The sequence below is a fragment of the Oncorhynchus mykiss genome, chromosome 7, assembly GCF_013265735.2.
Source record: "Oncorhynchus mykiss isolate Arlee chromosome 7, USDA_OmykA_1.1, whole genome shotgun sequence".
Lineage (NCBI taxonomy): Eukaryota > Metazoa > Chordata > Actinopteri > Salmoniformes > Salmonidae > Oncorhynchus > Oncorhynchus mykiss.
Window position 1 is genome coordinate 87761624 of NC_048571.1, and position 23685 is coordinate 87785308.

General features: G+C 45.2%; 1 protein-coding gene across 2 annotated transcripts in view; it reads right to left on the minus strand.

Moving 5' to 3' along the window:
- Positions 1-23685, minus strand: part of LOC110528679 (filamin-B) — a 113439-nt gene that overhangs the window by 77063 nt on the left and 12691 nt on the right. For both annotated transcript variants that reach the window (XM_036984306.1, XM_036984305.1), the window contains exons 2-4: positions 2267-2515; positions 2014-2108; positions 259-406 (exon numbers count right to left, since the gene is read on the minus strand). In XM_036984306.1, coding sequence (XP_036840201.1) covers positions 259-406; positions 2014-2108; positions 2267-2515 — 492 coding nt within the window. The remainder of the gene's footprint in view (positions 1-258; positions 407-2013; positions 2109-2266; positions 2516-23685) is intronic.

Below are 23685 nucleotides of genomic sequence, written 5' to 3' on the forward strand. Positions count from 1 at the left end.
TCAATACTGGGAGGTGTTCTTAATGTTTTGTTGACTCGGTGTAGACCGCTACATGATATGGGTTTGGCAGGCACACCGTAGGACTTAGAAAAGGTGTCATTATTAAGCCTGGGCCTAGTAATGTTGTGCGGTTTTGGAGAAGTTATTCCTCGCAATGCTGGGGTTGTGGGTAACATTTATTCAGGTATCAGACATTAAAAATGAATGCACTCACTGCACTGAAAGTCACTTTGGATAAAAGTTTGATTTATATATTACCTGGTCCATATGCACGGGCCTTCTTGGGGTTGAGTTTGGGTTTGAGGGGAGCACCAGGCTTCAGTTTGGCTTTTGGGAATTGGGACAGGTACGTCATCACGGACTGTTCATCCACACTGGGGTCGATGATCTCCTCTGGTGCAATCACCTAAGACAGAAGACAGACACCCGACAATATCAGATAGCCTCTCCAGACAACACACAATGAGGCCCTGAGTTCTGCTGACAACCTACAATTATTGCTGTTCGCGTCACATGGGTCAGGAAAAGTGGTCAGCGTCAAATTATCTAGATTTCAGTATTCAAAACTTTGCTGGTGTTGAGGCTGTGGATAAAAGAGTAAGTCTGGAGGCAGGGTTAACGCCACAGAGGAAGTCTGGAGGCAGGGTTAATGCCACAGAGAGTCTGGAGGCAGGGTTAACGCCACAGAGAGTCTGGAGGCAGGGTTAACGCCACAGAGAGTCTGGAGGCAGGGTTAACGCCACAGAGAGTCTGGAGGCAGGGTTAACGCCACAGAGAGTCTGGAGGCAGGGTTAACGCCACAGAGGAAGTCTGGAGGCAGGGTTAACGCCACAGAGGAAGTCTGGAGGCAGGGTTAACGCCACAGAGGAAGTCTGGAGGCAGGGTTAACGCCACAGAGGAAGTCTGGAGGCAGGGTTAACGCCACAGAGAAAGTCTGGAGGCAGGGTTGACGCCACAGAGAAAGTCTGGAGGCAGGGTTGACGCCACAGAGAAAGTCTGGAGGCAGGGTTGACGCCACAGAGAAAGTCTGGAGGCAGGGTTAACGCCACAGAGGAAGTCTGGAGTGTAACTACAATGTTGCCAGTATCAGAGACAGACAGGTTTATACAAATCTCTGCTGTTGAAAACCAAATGTTAGTCTTAAAAGAAATGGGAGATCATGTCTACATGCTTTTTAAAGTGGACATCAAGTCTATAAATTGCCTGGCTGGGCTGATGAGACGGTGGATTGCGCAGAGAGATTGAACATTGAGTAAATAGGCATTTTAACATCATAGATTTAGCCGGTGGTAACTTGTGGACTAGACACCGGCTGGAACGTGGTTTAAACCAAATCAACGTCCAGAACTAGACCCACCCGTTGTATAAATAATGTTAATAACTCTTGGAACAGCTAGACTGTTTGCAGACGTTTAACTTGGGCGTGTTGTATGATTGATTTCAATAACGCTTTTGATTGTTTGAATGCTGCACCCACCTGGTAGGTAAATATAACTCTCAAAAAAAAATGACCACTAAAATTATCAATTTCCATCTTTACAATTTATAGTTAAGCGTTTTTTTTTTTTTTATTGATTCGATAAACTACTGTCAGCTTCCTAAGTTAACACATTAGTACTGTGTTTAAAAATATGAACTTATTGTCTTTGCATTATTCGAGGTCTGACAACACTGCATCTTTGTTATATTGACCAGTTGTCATTTTCTGTAAATAAATGCTCTAAATTACATTTTTATTTGGGAGAAATGTTGTCAGTTTACTGTCAGAAACAAATTACAGGGACCAGAGGGCCCCCTGACCCCAGCCTCACAGGGACCAGAGGGCCCCCTGACCCCAGCCTCACAGGGACCAGAGGGCCCCCTGACCCCAGCCTCACAGGGACCAGAGGGCCCCCTGACCCCAGCCTCACAGGGACCAGAGGGCCCCCTGACCCCAGCCTCACAGGGACCAGAGGGCCCCCTGACCCCAGCCTCACAGGGACCAGAGCACTCCCTGACAAGTGTTATTCTCACCTGAGGGATGCCCAGCCAGTCGTCAGCCAGCTGCATGGCCTCTTGGGCGTTGTCCGAGGGCTTGTTGTCCCACGTCTCCCAGTCAGGACACAGACCTGCACAAACAATAAGGTCAATAAAAACCACTCACATTATCAATATCGAAACCTTATCCTAAAACACACACCCAATAACAAAAAGCACACGATCACCACCAGTTGACCTCTAGACATCCGAATAGACTGTTGTACACACCCTGACCCCTAGAACCTACCTGGAGCACAGCTGTCGACCAGGGCTCCCAGGGCCTTGCCACTCTGCCAGTCTCTGCTGAAGTTGTTGATGGGCAAGTCTGGCACTTTATTCTGGATCCATCCCAGAAGCCTCTGCTTTGGAGTCTTCTTCTCCGCCTCGTCATCCACCTCGTCTTCCCACACCGGCATGGAGATGGAGTAGTGGAGGATCAGGGTCCACACCATGCCCAGGATCAGTTTCATGTTGCCGTCCACTATGGCCTTCGAGTCTGGAGGGGCGAGACAGATCTAGGATCAGATTTCAGATTCACATCCACAAACACCATTTATTGTCCGGACGAAGGGAGAAGGAAGACAAAGCACAGAGAAGGGAGGAAGAGGGGGTTGAAAGCAATGAGGAAGGAGGAGCAGGAAGACGAAGGACAGGAGGAGAAAGTCTTGATAATGCCAGTATTTTTGACAAAACAGATCGTGCCTCCAGAAAGTACACATCCCTTTGACTTTTCCACACTGAATTAAAATATTATTTTTCAACTTTGTTACTGGTCTAAACAAACCCCATAATGTCAGTGAAATTATGTTTTTAAAATTAATACAACATTTCAAAGCTGGAATGTCTCGAGTCAGTAAGTATTCAACCCCTTTATATGGCCTAAATACATTCAGGAGTAAAAATGTGCTTAAGCCACAACAACTCACTGCGTGTAATAGTGTTTAACATGATTTTTATGACTACCTCATCTCTGTACCCCACACATACAGATAATTGTAAGGTCCATTAATCAAGCATTGAATTTCAAAGAGAGATCCAATGCCTCACCAAGGGCACCAATTGGAGAAAAAAAAAAAAAAAAAAAAAAAAAAATCACATTGAATATCCCTTTGAGCATGGTGTATCAGTACACAAAGATACAGGCCTCCTTCCTAACTCAGTTGCTGGAGAGGAAGGAAACCACTCAGGGATTTCACCATGAGGCCAATAGGGACTTTAAAACAAAGTTGAATGGCTGTAATATGAGAACTGAGGATGGACCAACATTGTAGTTACTCCACAATACTAAATGAGGATGGATCAACATTGTAGTTACTCCACAATACTAACTGAGGATGGATCAACATTGTAGTTACTCCACAATACTAACTGAGGATGGACCAACATTGTAGTTACTCCACAATACTAAATGAGTGACGAGGAAGCCTGTACAGTATAAAAATATTCCAAAACATTAAAATCACTAAAATAATACTGCAAAAAAAGGTGACAAAGCAATTAACACTTTGTATTCAGGACAAAAAGTTGTTTGGGGCAAATCCAACACAGCAGAGTACCACTCCATATTTCCAAACATAGTGGTGGCTGCATCATGTTATGAGTCTGCTTGCACTTAAGGACTGGGGAGTTTATCCTGGATTAAAAATACAGTGAAGCTAAAGGACAAGCAAAATCCTAGAGGACAAGCTGGTTCATTCTGCTTTCCATCAGACACTGGGAGATGAAGTCACCTTCCAGCAGGACAATAGCCCAAAACACAATGTAAAAAGCTACACTGGAGTTGCTTACTAAGACAGTGAATATCCCTGAGAAGCAGACTTAGATTTGACTTAAATCTACTGAAAATATATGGCAAGACCTGAAAATGGTTGTTAAGCAATGTTCAACAACTAATTTGACAGAGCGTGAAGAATTTTGAAAAGAATAAAACACAATGTTGCACAATCCAGGTGTGGAAAGCTCTTCGAGACTTACCCAGAAAAGGGTTTCTACAAAGTATTGACTCAGGGGTGGGAATGCTTAACGTAAATGCAATATTTACAATAAATTAACAAAACATTTCTAAAAACAAAGTTCAGTGTCATTACAGGCTAGTGTGTGTGTGTGTGTGTGTGTAGATGGATGATACTATTAGGTAAATATACAGCCTGAATTCCAAAAATGTTACAAAATGTAGATTAAGCCATGAGGAATGAACACTTTCTGAAGGCACTGTACTGTCTTCATGTTGAAATTCCCTGGTTAAGATGACCTTCAACCCATACAGTATCATAGCTCTCCCTCAGACCGTACTGGTGAGGCCATCCTGATCAACACAACACCAAAACAGCTTCATTCACTGATCTCAATAGGGGGGGGGGAAGGACCCCCATTAGCTCATCTCTGAAGACTGCAGATGAGGAAAACGGTTGACTTTGGCCAGAGTAAGACACACGTAGTACAGCATCAGGTAGAAAACCATTGCTCGGGGCATGGTCCACAAGTAGACAGTTGTTCAAGAAACAATTGAACAAAATTAAACCTTGAAGTTTAGAGAAGAGATTGTCCTCCAAAACAGTTGGGAAATCAGATAGCTGTTGAAAAATATTGCTCAACAGCTATGTCACAACAGTTTACAGAAGTGATTTATCGTTCAAACAGTGGATGCGTCCTATATAGCACCATATATCCTATATAGTGCACTACTTTTGACTGGAGCCCTACGGGAATAGGGAGCCATTTAGTACAGAACCATTCAATAGGTGTCATCTTCAAGCGGTGTGTAATTCATTATACACATCACCACAACAAGAGACTGCTATAGAGACGGGATGGGATGGGCAGTTTGTCAATCTTTCGGTCAGAGCAGAACGTTGCCCAACCTGGAGGGGCTGCACCCTGTCCACAACTGCACCATTCACAACGCTTCAAGAGGTGTGTGTGTGTGTGTGTGTGTACACAGTATCAGCCATCTCTGCCAAACATCCTGTCAGCGAGCGCATAACAATGGTGTGAGCAGAGCAGGAGTTGAACTCTGACCCACAGCTGATGACACACCCTACCCTACCCAACACAGCCCAGTGTGTGTTTACTGTGTGTCAAATAAAAAATACTTTTGTACAAAATGTTGATGTTTATAGTTCTATTTGAAGTATATTTTCACATTGTGGTTCTGTTTTAGTTCTCGTGCTTCTTGTCTGTACGAGTTGTGTGGAGCGTCATGAACAAATTATTACTTACTATGACTTAATAATAAAATCTGGGGAGTTCCACAGGGTCCAGTCCTGGGGCCATTATTATTATTATTATTCTCACTATGCTAATACATAAACAGTACTGGCTTGAACCCTACGGCTTCAGACCAGAGCAACCTTGATTTATACCAAACAGGCAGACCGCTTTGAGAGCATATGGCACTTTCTGAAATTTGGACAGATATTCCCTGGCAGTTGGATAGCAGGGGCTGTACCGGGGTGCATCTGAACTGGCACCCTATATAGTGCACTACTTTAGACCAGGGCCCTATATAGTGCACTACTTTAGACCAGGGCCCTATATAGTGCACTACTTTAGACCAGGGCCCATAGTAGCTGGCCTGGCTCTGAAAGGAAATGAAAAACCCAGCTTCAATGTGTTAAATTAAGACCAAGACAACCAGCTAAAGTGGAGTACCTAACACAACCCAGAGACAGTTTGACGATCCCCCCCCCCCCCATAGACTCCGTTTGACACCCCCATAGTCTGGTACCGATTTAGACAGCACAGAGACAGATGACCCAATACACTGCATGACAAGGAGTTGAGCCTCAACTCCAGTTTGTATTGTAATGCATACCAACAAATCATCCATGACCAGCCATGGACCATGCTGTGACTAAGAGCTCACGACAATATGAACGTGTAGAAGGACTCTGAGGCAGAATCCCACGTACACAACCATGTGTCAGCATAAACACTAAACAGATTGGCTTTTAAAAAATAGCAACAGATAAGTGTAGTATCTTATCATACATGCCAATAAAACATTTATTTTTTGACAAGCTCAACTGAAATGTATTTTACGAGACAGTCATTCTGTCAGAGCCTGACGGACAGCAGCAGACCGAGGAAAGCAGTTTATTCTGCAGGATCGCCGTGTGTGTAGCATAGTTTAGGAATAACATTCTGTCCCTATAAAGTACCTGTGGAATATTTAACGCGACTGGCCCTTCCGAAACAATTCTGTTTTAAAAATACAAAGTAAACCACTGTGGTTACTGACTAAAACTTCTATTTCACAGATCCCCGTCTTATAATTGAAGTAAATAAGGTCTTGAACACTTCCCTAGGAGCAACAAACGTCTGTCCCAGAGCCGTGTTAGTGTGTCGGTCTGTGTCGAGTTACCCTGTCAGACATTGGCGGGTGGAAAGTGGCCATCACCATGGTGACAGAGAGGTATGTATAGACATACAACATTTGAAATGTCTGTATTCTTTCAGAACTTCAGTAATGTTTACTGTTCTTCACTTTTGTTTATCTACTTCACTTGCTTTGGCAATTACAGCCCCCCCCCCCCCCCATTGTATTGAAATTGGGGTTGAGAGCCTATTCTTCAGAAACCAAGAGCCATCATTCTTCCCAAAGAGTCTATATACTGTGTGTGGTGTATACTGACAGACAACCCCTCTTCCAACGTTCCACAGGACAAATGCTAGTTATAACTAGGCAAGTCAGTTAAGAACAAATACTTACGTACAATGATGGCCTACTGGGGAACAGTGGGTTAACTGGTCTAGGAACAGTGGGTTAACTGGTCTAGGAACAGTGGGTTAACTGCCTTGTTCAGGGACAGAACGACAGAGTTTCACCTGGTCAGCTCGGGGGGGATTCGATCTTGCAACCTTTCGGTTAACTAGTCCAACGCTCTAACCACCTGTCGACCTGCCACTCCTGGGTGAGTAAACGAGGAAAAAAAACCTGGATAGTCCAGATAGTAATGACTTTGTTGATAAGCAACTGCTTTGCTGAGGTCACGGTTCGTCAATCTGTAGACAAATCAGCGGAGTTGGCTAAAATAAAGAGTTGACACTACGATACCTCTAATGGGAAATGTCTTGGTGCGGTTGTTACTACGCCTTGGGAATCCTCGGCTGTTCCTAACTACAGTATGTTACTACGCCTTGGGAATCCTCAGCTGTTCCTAACTACAGTATGTTACTACGTCTTGGGAATCCTCGGCTGTTCCTAACTACAGTATGTTACTACGTCTTGGGAATCCTCGGCTGTTCCTAACAACTACAGTATGTTACTACCAGAGGCCTGCTGAAGTTGGACCATCTCCAGCCTTAACTGTCCACCTAGAACAAGGACGTCAAACTCAATTCCTGGAGGGGTGTGAGCGCCGAGTACCTTACGAATCAATAACATTAATTTGATTAAATCAGCCCCCCCCCCCCCCCCCCCCCCCAGTAATTGAGTTTCACAGCCCTAACCTAACAGCTCTGAGGCTGGGAAATCTCCCAGCTGTTCACGGTCCATCACAGAGAGAATGACTAATTTAACCTTATTTCACTGGAAAGACCCTGCAGGCCAAACATCTCTTTAGAGAGGGCAGGACTAAGTCAGAGCCTCGCTGTCTGAGGCACTGCTGGAGGAGAGTAGAGCACGCCAGACAGAGGATAAGGGAGCTGAGACATGACAGGCAGAAGGGAGAAATTCTCCTCTAAACAACCAAGACCATCTGAACTGCCATGTGTATGAGTCCTAGAATCACATTGAACCATTAACACAAATCCCCGGTTCCTGGTCCCCAGCCAGCCCAGAGAGGGTGAAGGGAAGAGGGTTAGGGGCCTGGTAGACATGGCTTCCCCAGAGGATGTATGGGGACCAGAGGGTTAGGGGCCTGGTGGACATGGCTTCCCCAGAGGATGTATGGGGACCAGAGGGTTAGGGGCCTGGTATACATGGCTTCCCCAGAGGATGTAGGGGGACCAGAGGGTTAGGGGCCTGGTAGACATGGCTTCCCCAGAGGATGTAGGGGGACCAAGAGGGTTAGGGGCCTGGTAGACATGGCTTCCCCAGAGGATGTAGGGGGACCAAGAGGGTTAGGGGCCTGGTAGACATGGCTTCCCCAGAGGATGTAGGGGGACCAAGAGGGTTAGGGGCCTGGTAGACATGGCTTCCCCAGAGGATGTAGGGGGACCAAGAGGGTTAGGGGCCTGGTAGACATGGCTTCCCCAGAGGATGTAGGGGGACCAAGAGGGTTAGGGGCCTGGTAGACATGGCTTCCCCAGAGGATGTAGGGGTACTAAGAGGGTTAGGGGCCTGGTAGACATGGCTTCCCCAGAGGTTGTAGGGGGACCAGAGGGTTAGGGGCCTGGTAGACATGGCTTCCCCAGAGGATGTATGGGGACTAAGAGGGTTAAGGGCACATCACACCCCTGCCAGCTCCGTTTGGTGTAACTGAAAAGCACCACATCTACGTACACCGACAGAGGGGACGATATTTCATCCTTTACATTAGTACATTTAGCAACGCTAAAGACCATGTCTCTAGACATTTGAGCTGCTAGGGGTCATTGGGACTGCTCATGAAATAAACCTTATTACTCTGCCACTGAACAAGTCATGCCCCGCTGCCGTCCTTGACTTTTCCTAAATAAGTCGATAAACAGACGTTAATATCAATCTGAGGTTAAAACCAGTTATGGGAGCATGTCATTTTGAATAGTTGGGAGTCCCACAGGGCAGGTCATAATGGGACCAGCGGTGTCCGGCCTAGGGGAGGGTTTTCCCGGGGGAGGACGTCATTGCAAAATCTTACACTTAACTCGGCAAGTCCGTTAAAAACCTTCATAAAACAACCATCTTATTTTGAGACAAATATCAATTAGTTAGTCATAACGACTGCTCATTAGCTTAAAAGGGCAGTCCTTCAAGGCCCAGCCGTAAAATGAAAGGGAGTGTCAGATTCTACGCACCCTGTCCGATGAACCCATGGATACTTTTATGCATCTGCGTGAAGTTAAGGAAGTTGCTAACTAGCGTAAGCACAACTTCGTCATTGTACCAAAGCTAGTTAGCAATGGTTTACATAAACAACCGTCAACTTACTTCTAACTGCAAGTGAAAGCAAAGGGCTTAAATTGCCAAAATCTCACACTATCCCTTTAAATAGCTTCCAGAACCAGGGGGTGGGGGAAAGGGAACAAGGTCTTTGAATTCAGCAGAACACAACTTGCTAGGACAAATCACGGTTCCATTGTTTCATTCTGGTTCAACTAAATCCTGTCCTTTTCTCACCCCAGCCAGGTGAATGGGATAAGGCCAGGGAAGAACAGAACCACCGACTAGTTTGGACTTGAGTGGCAGTCGTAAATCTAGAGAAGTAACTAAGGTGCAGTCGGGCACCCAGCAAGGGAAAAGAGAAGACTTGGTGCACCACTAGATAATGTGGAAATTAAAATGTCCAGGGAGTGAAGCTATAATATGAACTGTAGTAGAAATGACTGGCTAAAGGCCTCCACCCGTATAGAAACACAACACGCAGTACGGTACGTTAGATCCAATGAGGTCTTTGAACACTGCTCTTCAGTGGAAAACATCCAAGTCATCCCATCAGTTTAGATAGTGTGTCCTGGGAGCCGACGTCACATCTGGAAATCCACTTTAGGGAGGTGAATGCTACAGGCCCACGTCCAAACTACGATATAGACCTTTAAATCTAGAGTCTCCTTACTCCGCTGATCGGAAAGGAAATTAAACCACAGGAAGGAGCCCGTTTGCCTTACAGCGGGCGGCTGTTCACAAGCGATATTTACCTCAACAGGAGTGCCTGTCTATTCAAATTAACTGTAAATAAATTGGACTTAACACTTTAGTCTTAATATATATGTAACAAAAAGTCTTGTTTCATCAATTTAATCCACTTTTAAAAAAGGTTTGTTTCACTTTGTAAGAACAGGTCAGTTAAAAAAAACAGCCCCATCTAACACCTGTCCTAACACCAACAGGAAGCCTCATGAATGAGTTGAAACACACTTTAGATGTCTCATGCGCAACCCTTACATTCCAAATTCCAAACACCACTTTACGTTCCAAATTCCAAACACATAATTCCAAACCAGATAAACGATTGAAGGGGGTTTTGGAAGCTGCTTATTTTTTTTTCCTTCTTTCTCCCCCGGTTGCTATGGAGACCAAACAAACACTCCTAGACAACATCCATACTACAGAAGAAGGGGGAGAAGGGAGGGAGCGAGAGGGCAATGCGGGAGGGGAGGGAGCTGTAACAATGACTGTCTTATGGTGTTTCTTCAGTTCAGGAAACATTCCAAGGACAGGAAGTGTGCGACTGAGATCGTGCCACAATAACCTGCAGACATGAATGTATTACCCTACATAACACAGAGGACATTAACTGATGTCATGTAACAAGGTTCATTCATATAGGCACAAAATTATCAGGAAATAAAAATGGGGAAATACTGTCTGGCGCGTCAGAGAGTATACTGACGATGTGAGTGAAATGTTGAAAGCCTAACCCGTTAACAGTAACAATAGTTAGACAATTTTTACCATAACGTTTAGGTTCTTTCATACATCTATGAAACATTGGAGACACTATTTTTTACAGTGAACGTCCATTTAGCATCGTAGAAAGCCTAACTTCAACAGTAAAAATGTACTGACATCGGAACGTCTGCATCCGATTTGTGTATCCCAAAAATAAAATAGCTGACCGTTTCCCCCTTCTGGTTCACACCACAGCGGGACAATCTGGTTCCCGTCTGATGATGTCATGGTGAGTTGTGTTGCTGGCCCCACCTGCAGTCGGTCAACAGGATGCAAACCTAACGCTGTGCCAACAGTTAACAAATACAACCACTGACTACATGAGACGATAAATGAGAATAGCTTAGACTCATTCCTTCAGTATGGTAGTTAATACAATCAGCTTTCATCTTACAGCTCGAACTAAATCATATTATCTGATATTAAGCCGAGTAAAACAGAGGATTTGAGCCATGTGACCAAGATGCAACCAGCAGGCAGTCCTGTAATGAAGTACTGGCAGAACCAGCATCCCCACCCAGAAACATTAGTCTGTGCTAGCGAAGCAGTCCTGTAGCTTAGCATTCGCTTTGTCTGACACCATCAATACTGAGCCCCGTCACTGGTACTTCGGTTAGAGTTTTTGTAGACGGGAAGCAGGAGGATGGAGTCATGGTCTGATTTGCTGAAAGCAAGGCGAGGGAGGGCCTTGCATGCATTTCTATGGGTAGACTAAAAGTTGTCCTCGTGGTGCACGAGACGTGTTGCTAAAAAGGATTTGTCGCCCCACTTTAAAGTCTCCGACCACTATAAAAGCTGCCTCTGGGCGAACATTGTTTACGGCTCTGTACAGCTCGCTGAGTGGTGGGATGTAGATGTAGCTAGCTAGCGGTGGTAGCGTTTCAATCGGGTGACGTCACTTGCTCTGAGACCTTGAAGTGGTTCCTCTTGCTCTGCAAGGGCCGAGGCTTTTGTGGAGCGATCAGTAACGATGATTCGAGGGTGACTTAACGTGTGCAGAGCGTCCCTGGTTCGCGCCCAGATCGGGGCGAGGGGACGGACGTGAGGTCTATACTGTTACATAGACAGGCGTGATGATTACAGATAATGTCTTGTATCTACCAGGAGTTTCTCAATAGGACGACATGTCTGGTGATTATGGTATAACTGGGACATTTCAGATTCCAGAAATTGTGTACAGAAACATGAGGTGATGATGAATGGCACGACAATGGGCCTTAGGATCGAATCCCGGTATCGCTGTGCATTCAAAAATAACTATAGATAAAATACGAAATTGTGTTCGTTGTCCGTAGTTTATGGCTGCCCTTACACCATGGGGCGCTCTGTTCACAACATTGACATCAGTAACCCGCTCGCCTACTCAGTCTGCTCGGTACAGTTGAGACCAGGATTAATACAAACTTCTGCGTGCCAGCGGCCATCGAAGGTAAACATTTGCAAACTGAAGTCAGTTACGACACCGAAATGCAGTCGGGTCAAGACCCTGGACAACGAGCTTCCCCCGAAACGGTTTGTGAAGAAATTCTTCAGTTATCCAAACCCAGTGTCATCAGCTGTCCAAGGGTGTCTGGTCTCAGACGATCCCGCGGAGCGAAGAAGCCGGATGTGGAGGTCCTGGGTTGGTGTGGTTACGTGGTCTGCGGGTTGTGAGGAGGGTTTTATGTACTGACAAATTCTGAAACGTTTGAGGCGGTTTATGGTAGAAAAATGAACATTAAATTCTGGCAGCAAGCCAAAACATTTACACACAATGACAACACTTTTTGTGCGTGTAAAACATTCCTGTGATCTTTTTAGGCTCATGAAACAACCACTTAAAAATACAAAACGCAACATGTAAAGTGTAGTTTGGTGAGCAGAAGCTGTGGACCAGTTGTTTAAAGAGGAACGCCCCTGTGGTGTTGCTAAATCCGCTATCCAGTTAAATTTTCACATCCCGTTGGTATAAACTATTGAACTGAGCTTGCCCATCTTGTTCTCCAGTATCTGGTCTTTTGCCAATAAAAAAAAAGAACATGTAAAAGGCGGGGATTCCAGCCCTTCTACAGCATTGTCACTTGTCTCTTGGGTAGCCCAAAATAATGGATTAGGGTCCAGTGTAAACTAGGGAATAGCTGAGTTGAAGTAGGAGCCGAAATAGGTTGAGATTAGTAGCTGTTGATTCATTGTTCAAAAGTACTTGAAGGTAAGTGATAATGGTGTGAGCTTTAAATACAAAAAAATAAAACAGGAAAAAGGTCAAAATAGTAAAGTCAGGTTGGAGTACGTCAGCAGTCTGTTGGCACCATCTTTCCTGCTCTGGTATTCACGAAGACCCAGAGAGAGCGAGACACTCCAAACAGAAAAGCTGTTGGTACTTGAAGAATCTCTGGTGTCTGTACGTTCCTGGCTAAATTCCCAATCTGGCCCTCAAACCATCACGGTCACCTAATAATCCCCAGTTTACAATTGGCTCATTCATCCCTCTCCTCTCCCCTGTAACTATTCCCCAGGTCGGTGCTGCAAATGAGAACGTGTTCTGTCAACTTACCTGGTAAAATAAATAAGTGTGTAGTGGTAAATGTACATGTCGGAGAAGACAGGGCTGTGTGAGTACATGATATAGACCATGGTCCTGTGGGGTACCAGATTACAAACAGGTTTGTGTGAGAAACAGAGGCCTTTGTTTGTCCGTTCGTCCGTGTGTGTGTCTGTCCGTGTGTGTGTGTGTGTGTGTCCGTGTGTGTCACACCCCCTTTCCCAGGACACCTGTTGAGCCTACCATTAGACTTGGGCGGTATACCAGGGTTTTGGAAAAAGACAAGGAATTATTTCAGTCAAGTCAGAACAAATTTTTTTTTATTAAATATTTAAGTTAATACTTGCAGTCAACTTGTGCGACGCGTTAGATGAAGCAGACCGTTAATGTCACATGATCACCGTAATTCTCCAGAACTGTTGAACCAGTCAAGTGTTTATAAATAGCACAATGAGACATCAGGAGCTAGTGAAGCTAACATGTAAAGTGTACCATGTTTCATGAACTGAAATAAATGATCACAGAAATGATCCATTACAATTTTTTTTTTTAAAAAAAGCTTCTTAAAAATGTTATGCACAAATGTGTTTATATCCCCGTGAGTAAGCATTTCTTCCTTAAGATGCCATCCACCCGACAGGTGTGGCATATCAAGACGGATTAAACCTGCATGATCATTTCACAGGTGCACTTTGTGCTTGGGACAATCAAATGTGCAGTTGTGTCACAACGCCACAGATAGCAAGTTGAGGGGGGGGGGGGGGGGGGGGGGGTTTAGTCTGTAATAAAGCCATTTTTGGGGGATAAACTAATTCTGATTGGCTGGGCCTGGCTCCCTAGTGGGTGGGCCTAGAACGTCTGCACCCCTTCCCAGTCATGTGAAATACATAGATTAGGGCCCCCAATTTCTTTCAATGGACTAATTTCCTTACATTTAACTCAGTAGAATTTTTGAAAATTGTCACATGCAGTGTTGATATTTAGGTTCAGTATAGCTCTAACCAGGCCTGCCCTGAGAGCAGTCGGTTTCTACTCATGCCATTCTGCAGAGCGGGAGACAGACGAGCAGCTAATGGAGTAAGTCATGTATGATTTCACGGGACCGTACGGGGACTGCCAAGCTGGAGCTGTGTATGGTGTAGTACATAGTGGAGGGAATTCCTCTCGGATGAGATCACCACCTCAGGGGAGCCAATGAGGATGTAAGAGAACAATGAGCCCCGCCCCCATAAACCCATTAACAGTCCAGTCACACGACTCCAGCTCCCAGCAACTTCTGTCACCTAAACCACCATCATTAGATCTCACCGAGTATGAAGAGAAGGAGAACACGAGTCAGAACTGCAGTGTTCTGATTCACAGCCATTGAGGATAATGAATGAAATGTGGTTTTGAAGCTTCATTCTGAAAACCCACGGGAGAAGGCCAGCGCATCTCCTATAAAACACCCACGGGAGAAGGCCAGCGCATCTCCTATGAAACACCCACGGGAGAAGGCCAGCTCATCTCCTATAAAACACCCACGGGAGAAGGCCAGCACATCTCCTATAAAACACCCACGGGAGAAGGCCAGCTCATCTCCTATAAAACACCCACGGGAGAAGGCCAGCGCATCTCCTATAAAACACCCACGGGAGAAGGCCAGCTCATCTCCAATAAAACACCCACGGGAGAAGGCCAGCGCATCTCCTATAAAACACCCACGGGAGAAGGCCAGCGCATCTCCTATAAAACACCCACGGGAGAAGGCCAGCTCATCTCCTATAAAACACCCACGGGAGAAGGCCAGCGCATCTCCTATAAAACACCCACGGGAGAAGGCCAGCTCATCTCCTATAAAACACCCACGGGAGAAGGCCAGCGCATCTCCTATGAAACACCCACGGGAGAAGGCCAGCTCATCTCCTATAAAACACCCACGGGAGAAGGCCAGCACATCTCCTATAAAACACCCACGGGAGAAGGCCAGCTCATCTCCTATAAAACACCCACGGGAGAAGGCCAGCGCATCTCCTATAAAACACCCACGGGAGAAGGCCAGCTCATCTCCAATAAAACACCCACGGGAGAAGGCCAGCGCATCTCCTATAAAACACCCACGGGAGAAGGCCAGCGCATCTCCTATAAAACACCCACGGGAGAAGGCCAGCTCATCTCCTATAAAACACCCACGGGAGAAGGCCAGCTCATCTCCTATAAAACACCCACGGGAGAAGGCCAGCGCATCCCCTTAACCATAAAGTACTTTAATATTAATACTCAACATACTGCACTTTAATGAAAGTTCTGAATAAAACGGACAGGCTCGTCTTGGTGGGGGGGACATCAGTAGACAGGCTCGTCTTGGTGGGGGACATCAGTAGAGTTAATTGGGGAAGTGGGAAATTCTGTATCAGTTAAGGCCTCGCCGGGGTGTTGAGTCAATGCTTGAATCATTTGTCAAAGCCTCCCCCATCATGACCCCCACAGACCATTTGCTACAAACTTATTTAGAATCCTAGTGTGCCCAAAACCACAAAGACCATTCTGAAAAATTCAACTACAAAACAGGACTCCATTTTGGCCTCAGCTTTGTATGAGCAGACAGAGGAACAAGAGTTGTATGTTCCAAATGGCACCCTATTCCCTACATAATGCACTACTTTACCGGACACCTATGGGCTATGGTTAAAAAGTAGTGAACTATTTAGGGAATATTATACCTGGTGTAGCACCTAGCGAGAGTCCACAATGAATGTGTCCCAATACTGTAATGACCCAGTACAAATCACCAACAAGATAAAGACCCCTTCAGACACCAAGGTCGTGTCTACACTTCACATGCCACTTCTGCTATCAGGATACAAAGATCACATCGAAAATACGGGTCTCGACGCACAAAAGTCAGTGGTCTGATTGTGTTCCGATCTGTCTGACCACTTCAAGGGAGGTGGTCAGGAGTGCAAATCAGGCCTCCCAAAAGCACAGTGGGCAACGTCATCAGTACTCCTCCCACAAATCCCCAGATAACTTTTGATTTGGGACCAATGGGATTTGGACCGTAACATTATGACGTTGGAGGAAATACTCTTCCAGCGTGTCAAGAAAAGGGTTTGTTGGCATCAAATGCTAGCCAGCTAGCTAACATTTGTAAGCAATTTCTTGTTTGGCTCGAGTTATGCAAACCCTTTTACGTTGTTAGCTAGCGACAGGAGGTTAGCTAGCGACAGGAGGTTAGCTAGCGACAGGAGGTTAGCTAGCGACAGGAGGTTAGCTAGCGACAGGAGGTTAGCTAGCGACAGGAGGTTAGCTAAAGCCATCAGTTATGTTATCATATTTGACTTATTCCTCCATTTGTAGAAGGCACACTGGAATTTGAATATAGCGCAGGAAAATGGAATCCGGACGCGTTCTTAATGCCGCGAGCAGAACTCTTATGATCAGAATATATAAAAGCTACATGAACGGTCAGGTCTAGACAGGGCTTTAGGCTCCTGACAGACAGCGCAGCCAAGGACAGGACATTGGGACGAAGCCAACAAAAGGGCGTTTCACACTACTGAGCTGGCCTGGTTACACATCCAGTGTGAAAGCGGTCGGAGTGCCCTGAAGTCAAGAGTCATATTACTATAGAAACACCATATATACACACACACACACAACATGGTGGCTGTCCTCTGCTCTAGAAACCCTCTAGTGTGGAAGTAGGAGGACTTAGAGGAATCCTATCCTACATGGATCATTGTTAGCTGAACTACAGTAACAGGGAGAGAAAGGTCTGCCCGGGATTGCAGTGTCATCGGTACATTTGGCTGTATGCATTAAGAAGCTGAAGCCAAGACGTTAAAGACAAACTACTCTGGGTTGTTTTCTTGCCTGGAATTATACACAGTCACACAGCAGCAGCACCACCACCGCACCCCCCCCATACGGGTTCACCAGGCTTTAAGCATAAATCTCAATTACAAAGCAAAGGAAGAAAACATGTTTGAAAGAAGCAATAGGGTGGCCATGGGAGGGAGGGGCGGTCAAGAGGAGAAAGGAGGCGACGAGGGGGAAGGAAACAAGTTTGAAAGGGGAGATGCACCAGAGGAGATGTCTCACAGACTGAGACACCACTAGAATCTTTTGGGCTCGAACACAAAACCATATACAAATCTTAGAATCAACTATTAAAGACTACCAGAACCCACTGGATTCTCAAATGACATTGAATGAGATACAAAATAAAAACTCTCCAACCCAGAAAGGCCTGTGGTGTTGATGGTATCCTCAATGAAGTGATCAAATATACAGACCACAAATTCCAACGGGCTATACCTACACTCTTTTAACATCATCCTTAGCTTCCACAATATTTGGAATCAATGAATGATCACCCCAAAGTGGAGACAAATTTATATGCGTCAACAGCAACCTAGGGAAAATCCTCTTCATTATCATTAACAGACTAGTGCATTCTCAGTGAAAACAATGTGCTGAGCAAATGTCAAATTGGCTTTTTACCAAATTACAGTACAACATGACAGACCACATACTCACCCTGTACACCCTAATTGACAAACAAACCAAAACAGAGGCAGTCTTCTACTAGAACAGTCTGCAGCACCCGGCCTCACCCTACTAGAATCTGAAGTCAAATGTCCACTGTTTGCTGATCTGGTGTTTCTGTCCCCAACCAAGGAGGGCCTACAATAACACCTAGATATTCTGCACAGATTGTCAGACCTGGGCCCTGACAGTAAATCTCAGTAACACCTAAATAATGGCGTTTCAAAAAAAGGTCCAGTTGACAGGACCACAAATAAATTGCAGCGACACCATTGCCCTCGAGCACACAAAAAAAAAAAAAAAAAAAACTATACACCTTGCCCTAAACATCACCGCCACAGGTAACTTCTACAACGCTGTGAACCAGCTAAGAAAACGCAAGAAGTGCATTCTACGCCATCAATCGGAACAGAAAATGTGCCATATCAATTAGGATCTGGCTAAAAATAATTCAGTTATAGAACCCATTGCCCTTTATGGTTGTCTGCTCACCAACCAAGACTTCACAAAATGGGACAAAAACCAAATTAGAGACTCTGCATGCAGAATTCTGCAAAAATATCCTCAGTGTACAACGTAGAACACCAAATAATGCATGCAGAGCTAAATTAGGCCGATATCCACTAATTATCAAAATCCAGAAAATAGCCATTAAATTCTATAACCACCTAAAAAGAATTGATTCCCAAAACAAAGCCATCACCTATAGACAGATAAACCTGGAGAAGAGCCCCTTAAGCAAGCTGGTCCTAGGGCTCTTCAAACAAACCCACCCCACAGAGCCCCAGGACAACAGCACAATTAGACCCAAACACATCATGAGAAAACAAGGATAATTGACACACTGGAAATAATACTTATATATATTTTTTAAGAGCAAACTAGAATGCTATTTGGCCCAAAACAGAGAGTACAGTGGCAGAATACCTGACCACAGACCCAAAATGAAGGAAATCTTTGACTGTACAGACTGAGCCTTGCAATTGAGAACGGTCGCCTTAGCCGGTCTTCTTTCGAGCCAGGTCTGCCTACGTGCACACAGACTGAGGTGGAAAGCGAGCTGCACTTCCTAACCTCCTGCCAAATGGATACATATTTCCCTCAGATTAGACAGACCCACAAAGAATTAACAAACCCAATGTTGATAAACTTCCATATCTACTGGGTGAAATACCACAGTGTGTGTCATCACAGCAAAATACTTTGCATTTACTTGAGGCAGTCAGACACAGGAAGCAGCTCTATTTAAAATTAGACTTAGAACCCAAGTCGTTAAATAAAACACGTGTTCGTTACTTTAATACAATATTTAAGTTGTAATGCGAATAAGTGATCGACAGCCACCACCAGCCTGGGACTTCTATATCGCGTTTTATTTAGTATTGTTACAGCAGTCAACCCACATAATGCAGTTAACGTTTTTTATTTAAATTGTCGAAATTGAAATCGCGATTGCTTTATTAACTGAACAGACCTCAAAAAAAAGCACTACCTGACACATTCTAAAGGCCTGCATCCATTTTACCACACAGAAACACTTCAACACACATCTCAGTAAACGATCAGGTTCTCCTTGTTGCCACTTCAAATAAAAAAGTGCTGGTTAAACACAGCAGTGTTTGTGCTGGGTGTCTGGCCACACCCTGATCTCCACAGCTAAGTGCTATTCTATAAGTGGGTATTACCAAAGCTGAAAGACGAATCTATCATTAACAATAGAGACCAATGACATCAGGCCGACACTTTAGTTGACTAGAGGGCTGTTGGGGGAAAAATAAATGATAATTTTCAGTCCGACTGAGATGCTCGTTGTTGAGTCATGTCTGATGTTAAATCCATTGGATAGAACATCTCTAGTCTGAACAGCGAGACCAGGTCATGAAAAGGGGCGTTCGAGGTTCCATCAAGTTTCTGATGAGATGAAAACGTCTGTTCGCCAGTTTAGCCAAAGACTTCAGACGAGCCGTTTGTCTGGTCAACATCCAAATAACCGCTATGCCACCCGAGGAACGCAAGAGTTAACTTCCTAATCTTACGTTGTTTCAAAGGAAAGCCCCCAGGAAGTAACTGGGTCTCGAGACTGAACTTTAAGCTTGTCATTGTTATGGTTGAAGCTGGAGCCGTGCCGATCTCACGGCCAAGCATTTCTACTTCTCACTTTACCCGAGGGCCAAGGGGAGGGGCTATTATTTCAGTTCTTTACTGGTACAATGACTTACCTTTATAAAACCGTGGCCATCTCGGCATTTTGTTGACAGTGGAGGCAGAGACTTCCAGTCCCCAGACACACTCCCTGACCAGAACAGACCTGTTTGAGGCAGTGTAATCCCAGACCAAGGTCTTTGTAGTAAAATGACAACCTATAACCAGGCCCCATAGACAATAGGTGTGCTGTTTGGAATACCCCCAGAGATGAACAGGACTGCGATAATACTGATGACTGCTGTACTGTGTTTCTCATGGTCACAAACACTGGGATCTGATGTACACTGCTGGACAGCAGAGGATAGTTGCAAAATCTGAAAAGTTGATTTAACAATGTTGCAGAAATATTAAAAACCACACTGGCTGGATGCACAAGAAATTGACTTCAACGGCGGCCGGGTTTGAAGTCCTCTTCGTCCTGTGATATGCTGCACAGGGGACAAGGTAAAACTCCTTTGAGACAGTCTTCATCCTCCATCGCTCTTCTGTCTGATGTCTTTTCACAGCACCACTGACAGTCCCCATGCCGTTCTATAAGACAGGAAACGGCATGGGGACTAAGACAGGAGCGTCAGTGTTCTGTCATGGCCAGCGAAGAGCCCGGATCTCAATCCCATTGAGCACGTCTGGGACCTGTTGGAACGGAGGGTGAGGGCTAGGGCCGTTCCCCCCCAGAAATGTCTGGAAACTTGCAGGTGCCTTGGTGGAAGAGTGGGGTAGCAAGACCTGGCAAATCTGGTGCAGTCAATGAGGATGCACTACAGTACTTAATGCAGCTGGTGGCCACACCAGATACTGACTGTTACTTTTGATTTTGACCCCCCTTTGTTCAGGGACACATTATTCCATTTCTGTTAGTTACATGTCTGTGGAACTTGTTCAGTTTATGTCTCAGTTGTTGAATCTTATGTCATACAAATATTTACACCTGTTAAGTTTGCTGAAAATAAACGCAGTTGACAGTGAGAGAAGGTTCCTTTTTTTGCTGAGTTTACAAGTGAGTGGCTCTAAACAGCCAGGAAAACACCATAACGCCAACTTCTATCACAAACTGGTGATTGGTTGGTGGGTGACGTCCATGTTGCTGGTAGTAAAGGGGCGGGGCATTCAGCCATTTGGAACAGCACCAGGTCTCGAGGTTAAGGTCAAACCAACCAATCACCAGACTGCTGACTCAGGTTGCCATGTCAACACCCGAAACTAGTTGCATGCCCGTGAGTACCTCTCCGTTACATGCAGAGCCTGTTAAGACAGTTCTGAGGACAGTTTCTGTGTTATTCTGTTCCCATAGCGACGCACTGATAACACAACATGGGGAAACACTAGATTATGAAGTGGCAGAGAGTGAAAATACAGTGCAGAGAAGATGAGTAGTACGACAGTTCAAACCCCCAGTTCAGAAACACCCTCAATATGAAGTGCATTCAGAAAATATTCAGACCCCCTCAATTTTTTTCCCGTTACAGCCTCTAAAATGTATTTAAATTAATTCCCCCCACCCATAACCCATGACAAAGTGAAAACCGGTATAGAAATGTTTGCTAATTTTAAAAAAATACAGAAATAACTTATTTACATAAGCATTCAGACCCTTGTCTATGAGACTAAATTGAGCTCAGGTGCATCCTGTTTCCATTGATCATCCTTGAGATGTTTCTACAACTTGATTGGAGTCCACCTGTGGTAAATTCAATTGATTGGACATGATTTGGAAAGGCACACACACAGTCTATACAAGGTCCCACAGTTGACAGTGTATCAGAGCAGAAACCAAGCCATGAGGTTGAAGAAATTGTCCGTAGAGCTCCAATTGTGTCGAGGCACAGATCTGGGGAAAGAGACCAAAAATTTCTGCAGCATTGAAGGTCCCCAAGAACACAGTGGCCTCCATCATGCTTAAATGGAAGAAGTTTGGAAACACCAAGACTCATCCTAGAGCTGGCCGCCCGGCCAAACAGCCATCGGGGAGAAGGACCTTGGACAGGGAGAAAACCAAGAACCCGATGGTCTCGCTGACAGAGCTCCTCTGTGTCGATGGGAGAACCTTCCTGAAGGACAACAATCTCTGCAGCACTCCACCAAATCAGGCCTTTATGGTAAAGTGGCCAGACGGAAGGCAAGAGAAGGGCGCTTGCAGTTACCCAAAAGGCACCTACACGACTCGCAGAACAGTAAAAACATGATTATCTGGTATGAAACAAATGGTCAAAATTGTACTGGAGTGCAAAGTCTCGGTCCAAAAGTCTCCTGAACAGCTTCTACCCCCAAGCCACCAGACTGCTGAACAGCTTCTACCCCCAAGCCACCAGACTGCTGAACAGCTTCTACCCCCAAGCCACCAGACTACTGAACAGCTTTTACCCCCACAAGCCATCAGACTACTGAACAGCTTCTACCCCCCCAAGCCATCAGACTACTGAACAGCTTCTACCCCCCAAGCCATCAGACTGCTGAACAGCTTCTACCCCCCCAAGCCATCAGACTGCTGAACAGCTTCTACCCCCCCAAGCCATCAGACTACTGAACAGCTTCTACCCCCCCAAGCCATCAGACTGCTGAACAGCTTCTACCCCCCCAAGCCATCAGACTGCTGAACAGCTTCTACCCCCCAAGCCATCAGACTGCTGAACAGCTTCTACCCCCCCAAGCCATCATAGTCCTGAACAATTTAAAAGGCCACCCAGACAATTTTCATATGTGATTTCAGTTAAAACACTTCCAGAAACCTCTATTTGCTTTGTCATTACAGGGTGTTGTGTAGATGGGGGAAAAAACACTGTTTAAATGAAATCTACAATAAGCCTGTAACAAAATGTGGGAAAAGTCAAAGGGTCTGAATACTTTCTAAATGCCCTGTATGTTCGGTCCCAAATGGCACCCTGTTCCTTATTTAGTGGATGACTTTTGATCAAGGCCCATAGCGCTCTGGTTAAAAAGTAGTGCAGTTTGGGAAGGGAATACTGTGCCATCTGGGAATACTGTGCCATCTGGGACGGAGCCTATACCACACAAAGTGTGTGTTCTGGCAGCTGCCTGTATTCCCTAACATCAACTATAATTCACAGCTCGTCAAACCGAGGCATGCACAGGCAGAGCCTCCGTCATTTACCTGGTTACCCAACGCTCAGCACACACACACTTTTGCAATCTCAGGCTTTATCCCCTAAAGTAAAGCATTAAAAAGGAGGTAACAGAATGCCATTTTAGGTGCAGGCGTCTAGCTGTGGAGAAAAACCGCAGGAGAATTTCTCCACCTCCTGAAGTTACTGGTGTTTGAGTTAATGATTCACAAACAAAGGAACAGCATCTCAATCACTTTCTCAGCCTACACCAGAGAGCGAATGAGTGAAAGTGAGCTCTAAAGAGTAAGAGAAAGTGAGAGTGAAAGGATATTGCTGCCACTCCAGTATAAGTCCACACCCTATTATTAAACCTGTTCTGACAGGTTCCTGATAAGAACCATTACTCAATTTCTGCTCCATCTCCATCAATGCTGCACAGCGGACTCCACACACCCACACAAACCACCCAACACACACACACAAACAAACCACCCAACACACACACACAAACAAACCACCCAACACACACACACAAAAACAAACCACCCAACACACACAAAAACAAACCACCCAACACACACACACAAAAACAAACCACCCAACACACACACACAAAAACAAACCACCCAACACACACACACAAAAACAAACCACCCAACACACACACACAAAAACAAACCACCCAACACACACACACAAAAACAAACCACCCAACACACACACACAAAAACAAACCACCCAACACACAAACCACTCAACACACAGCCTGATTTTAAAACTGATTGAATTGAGATTACTGGGACCACACACAGTGG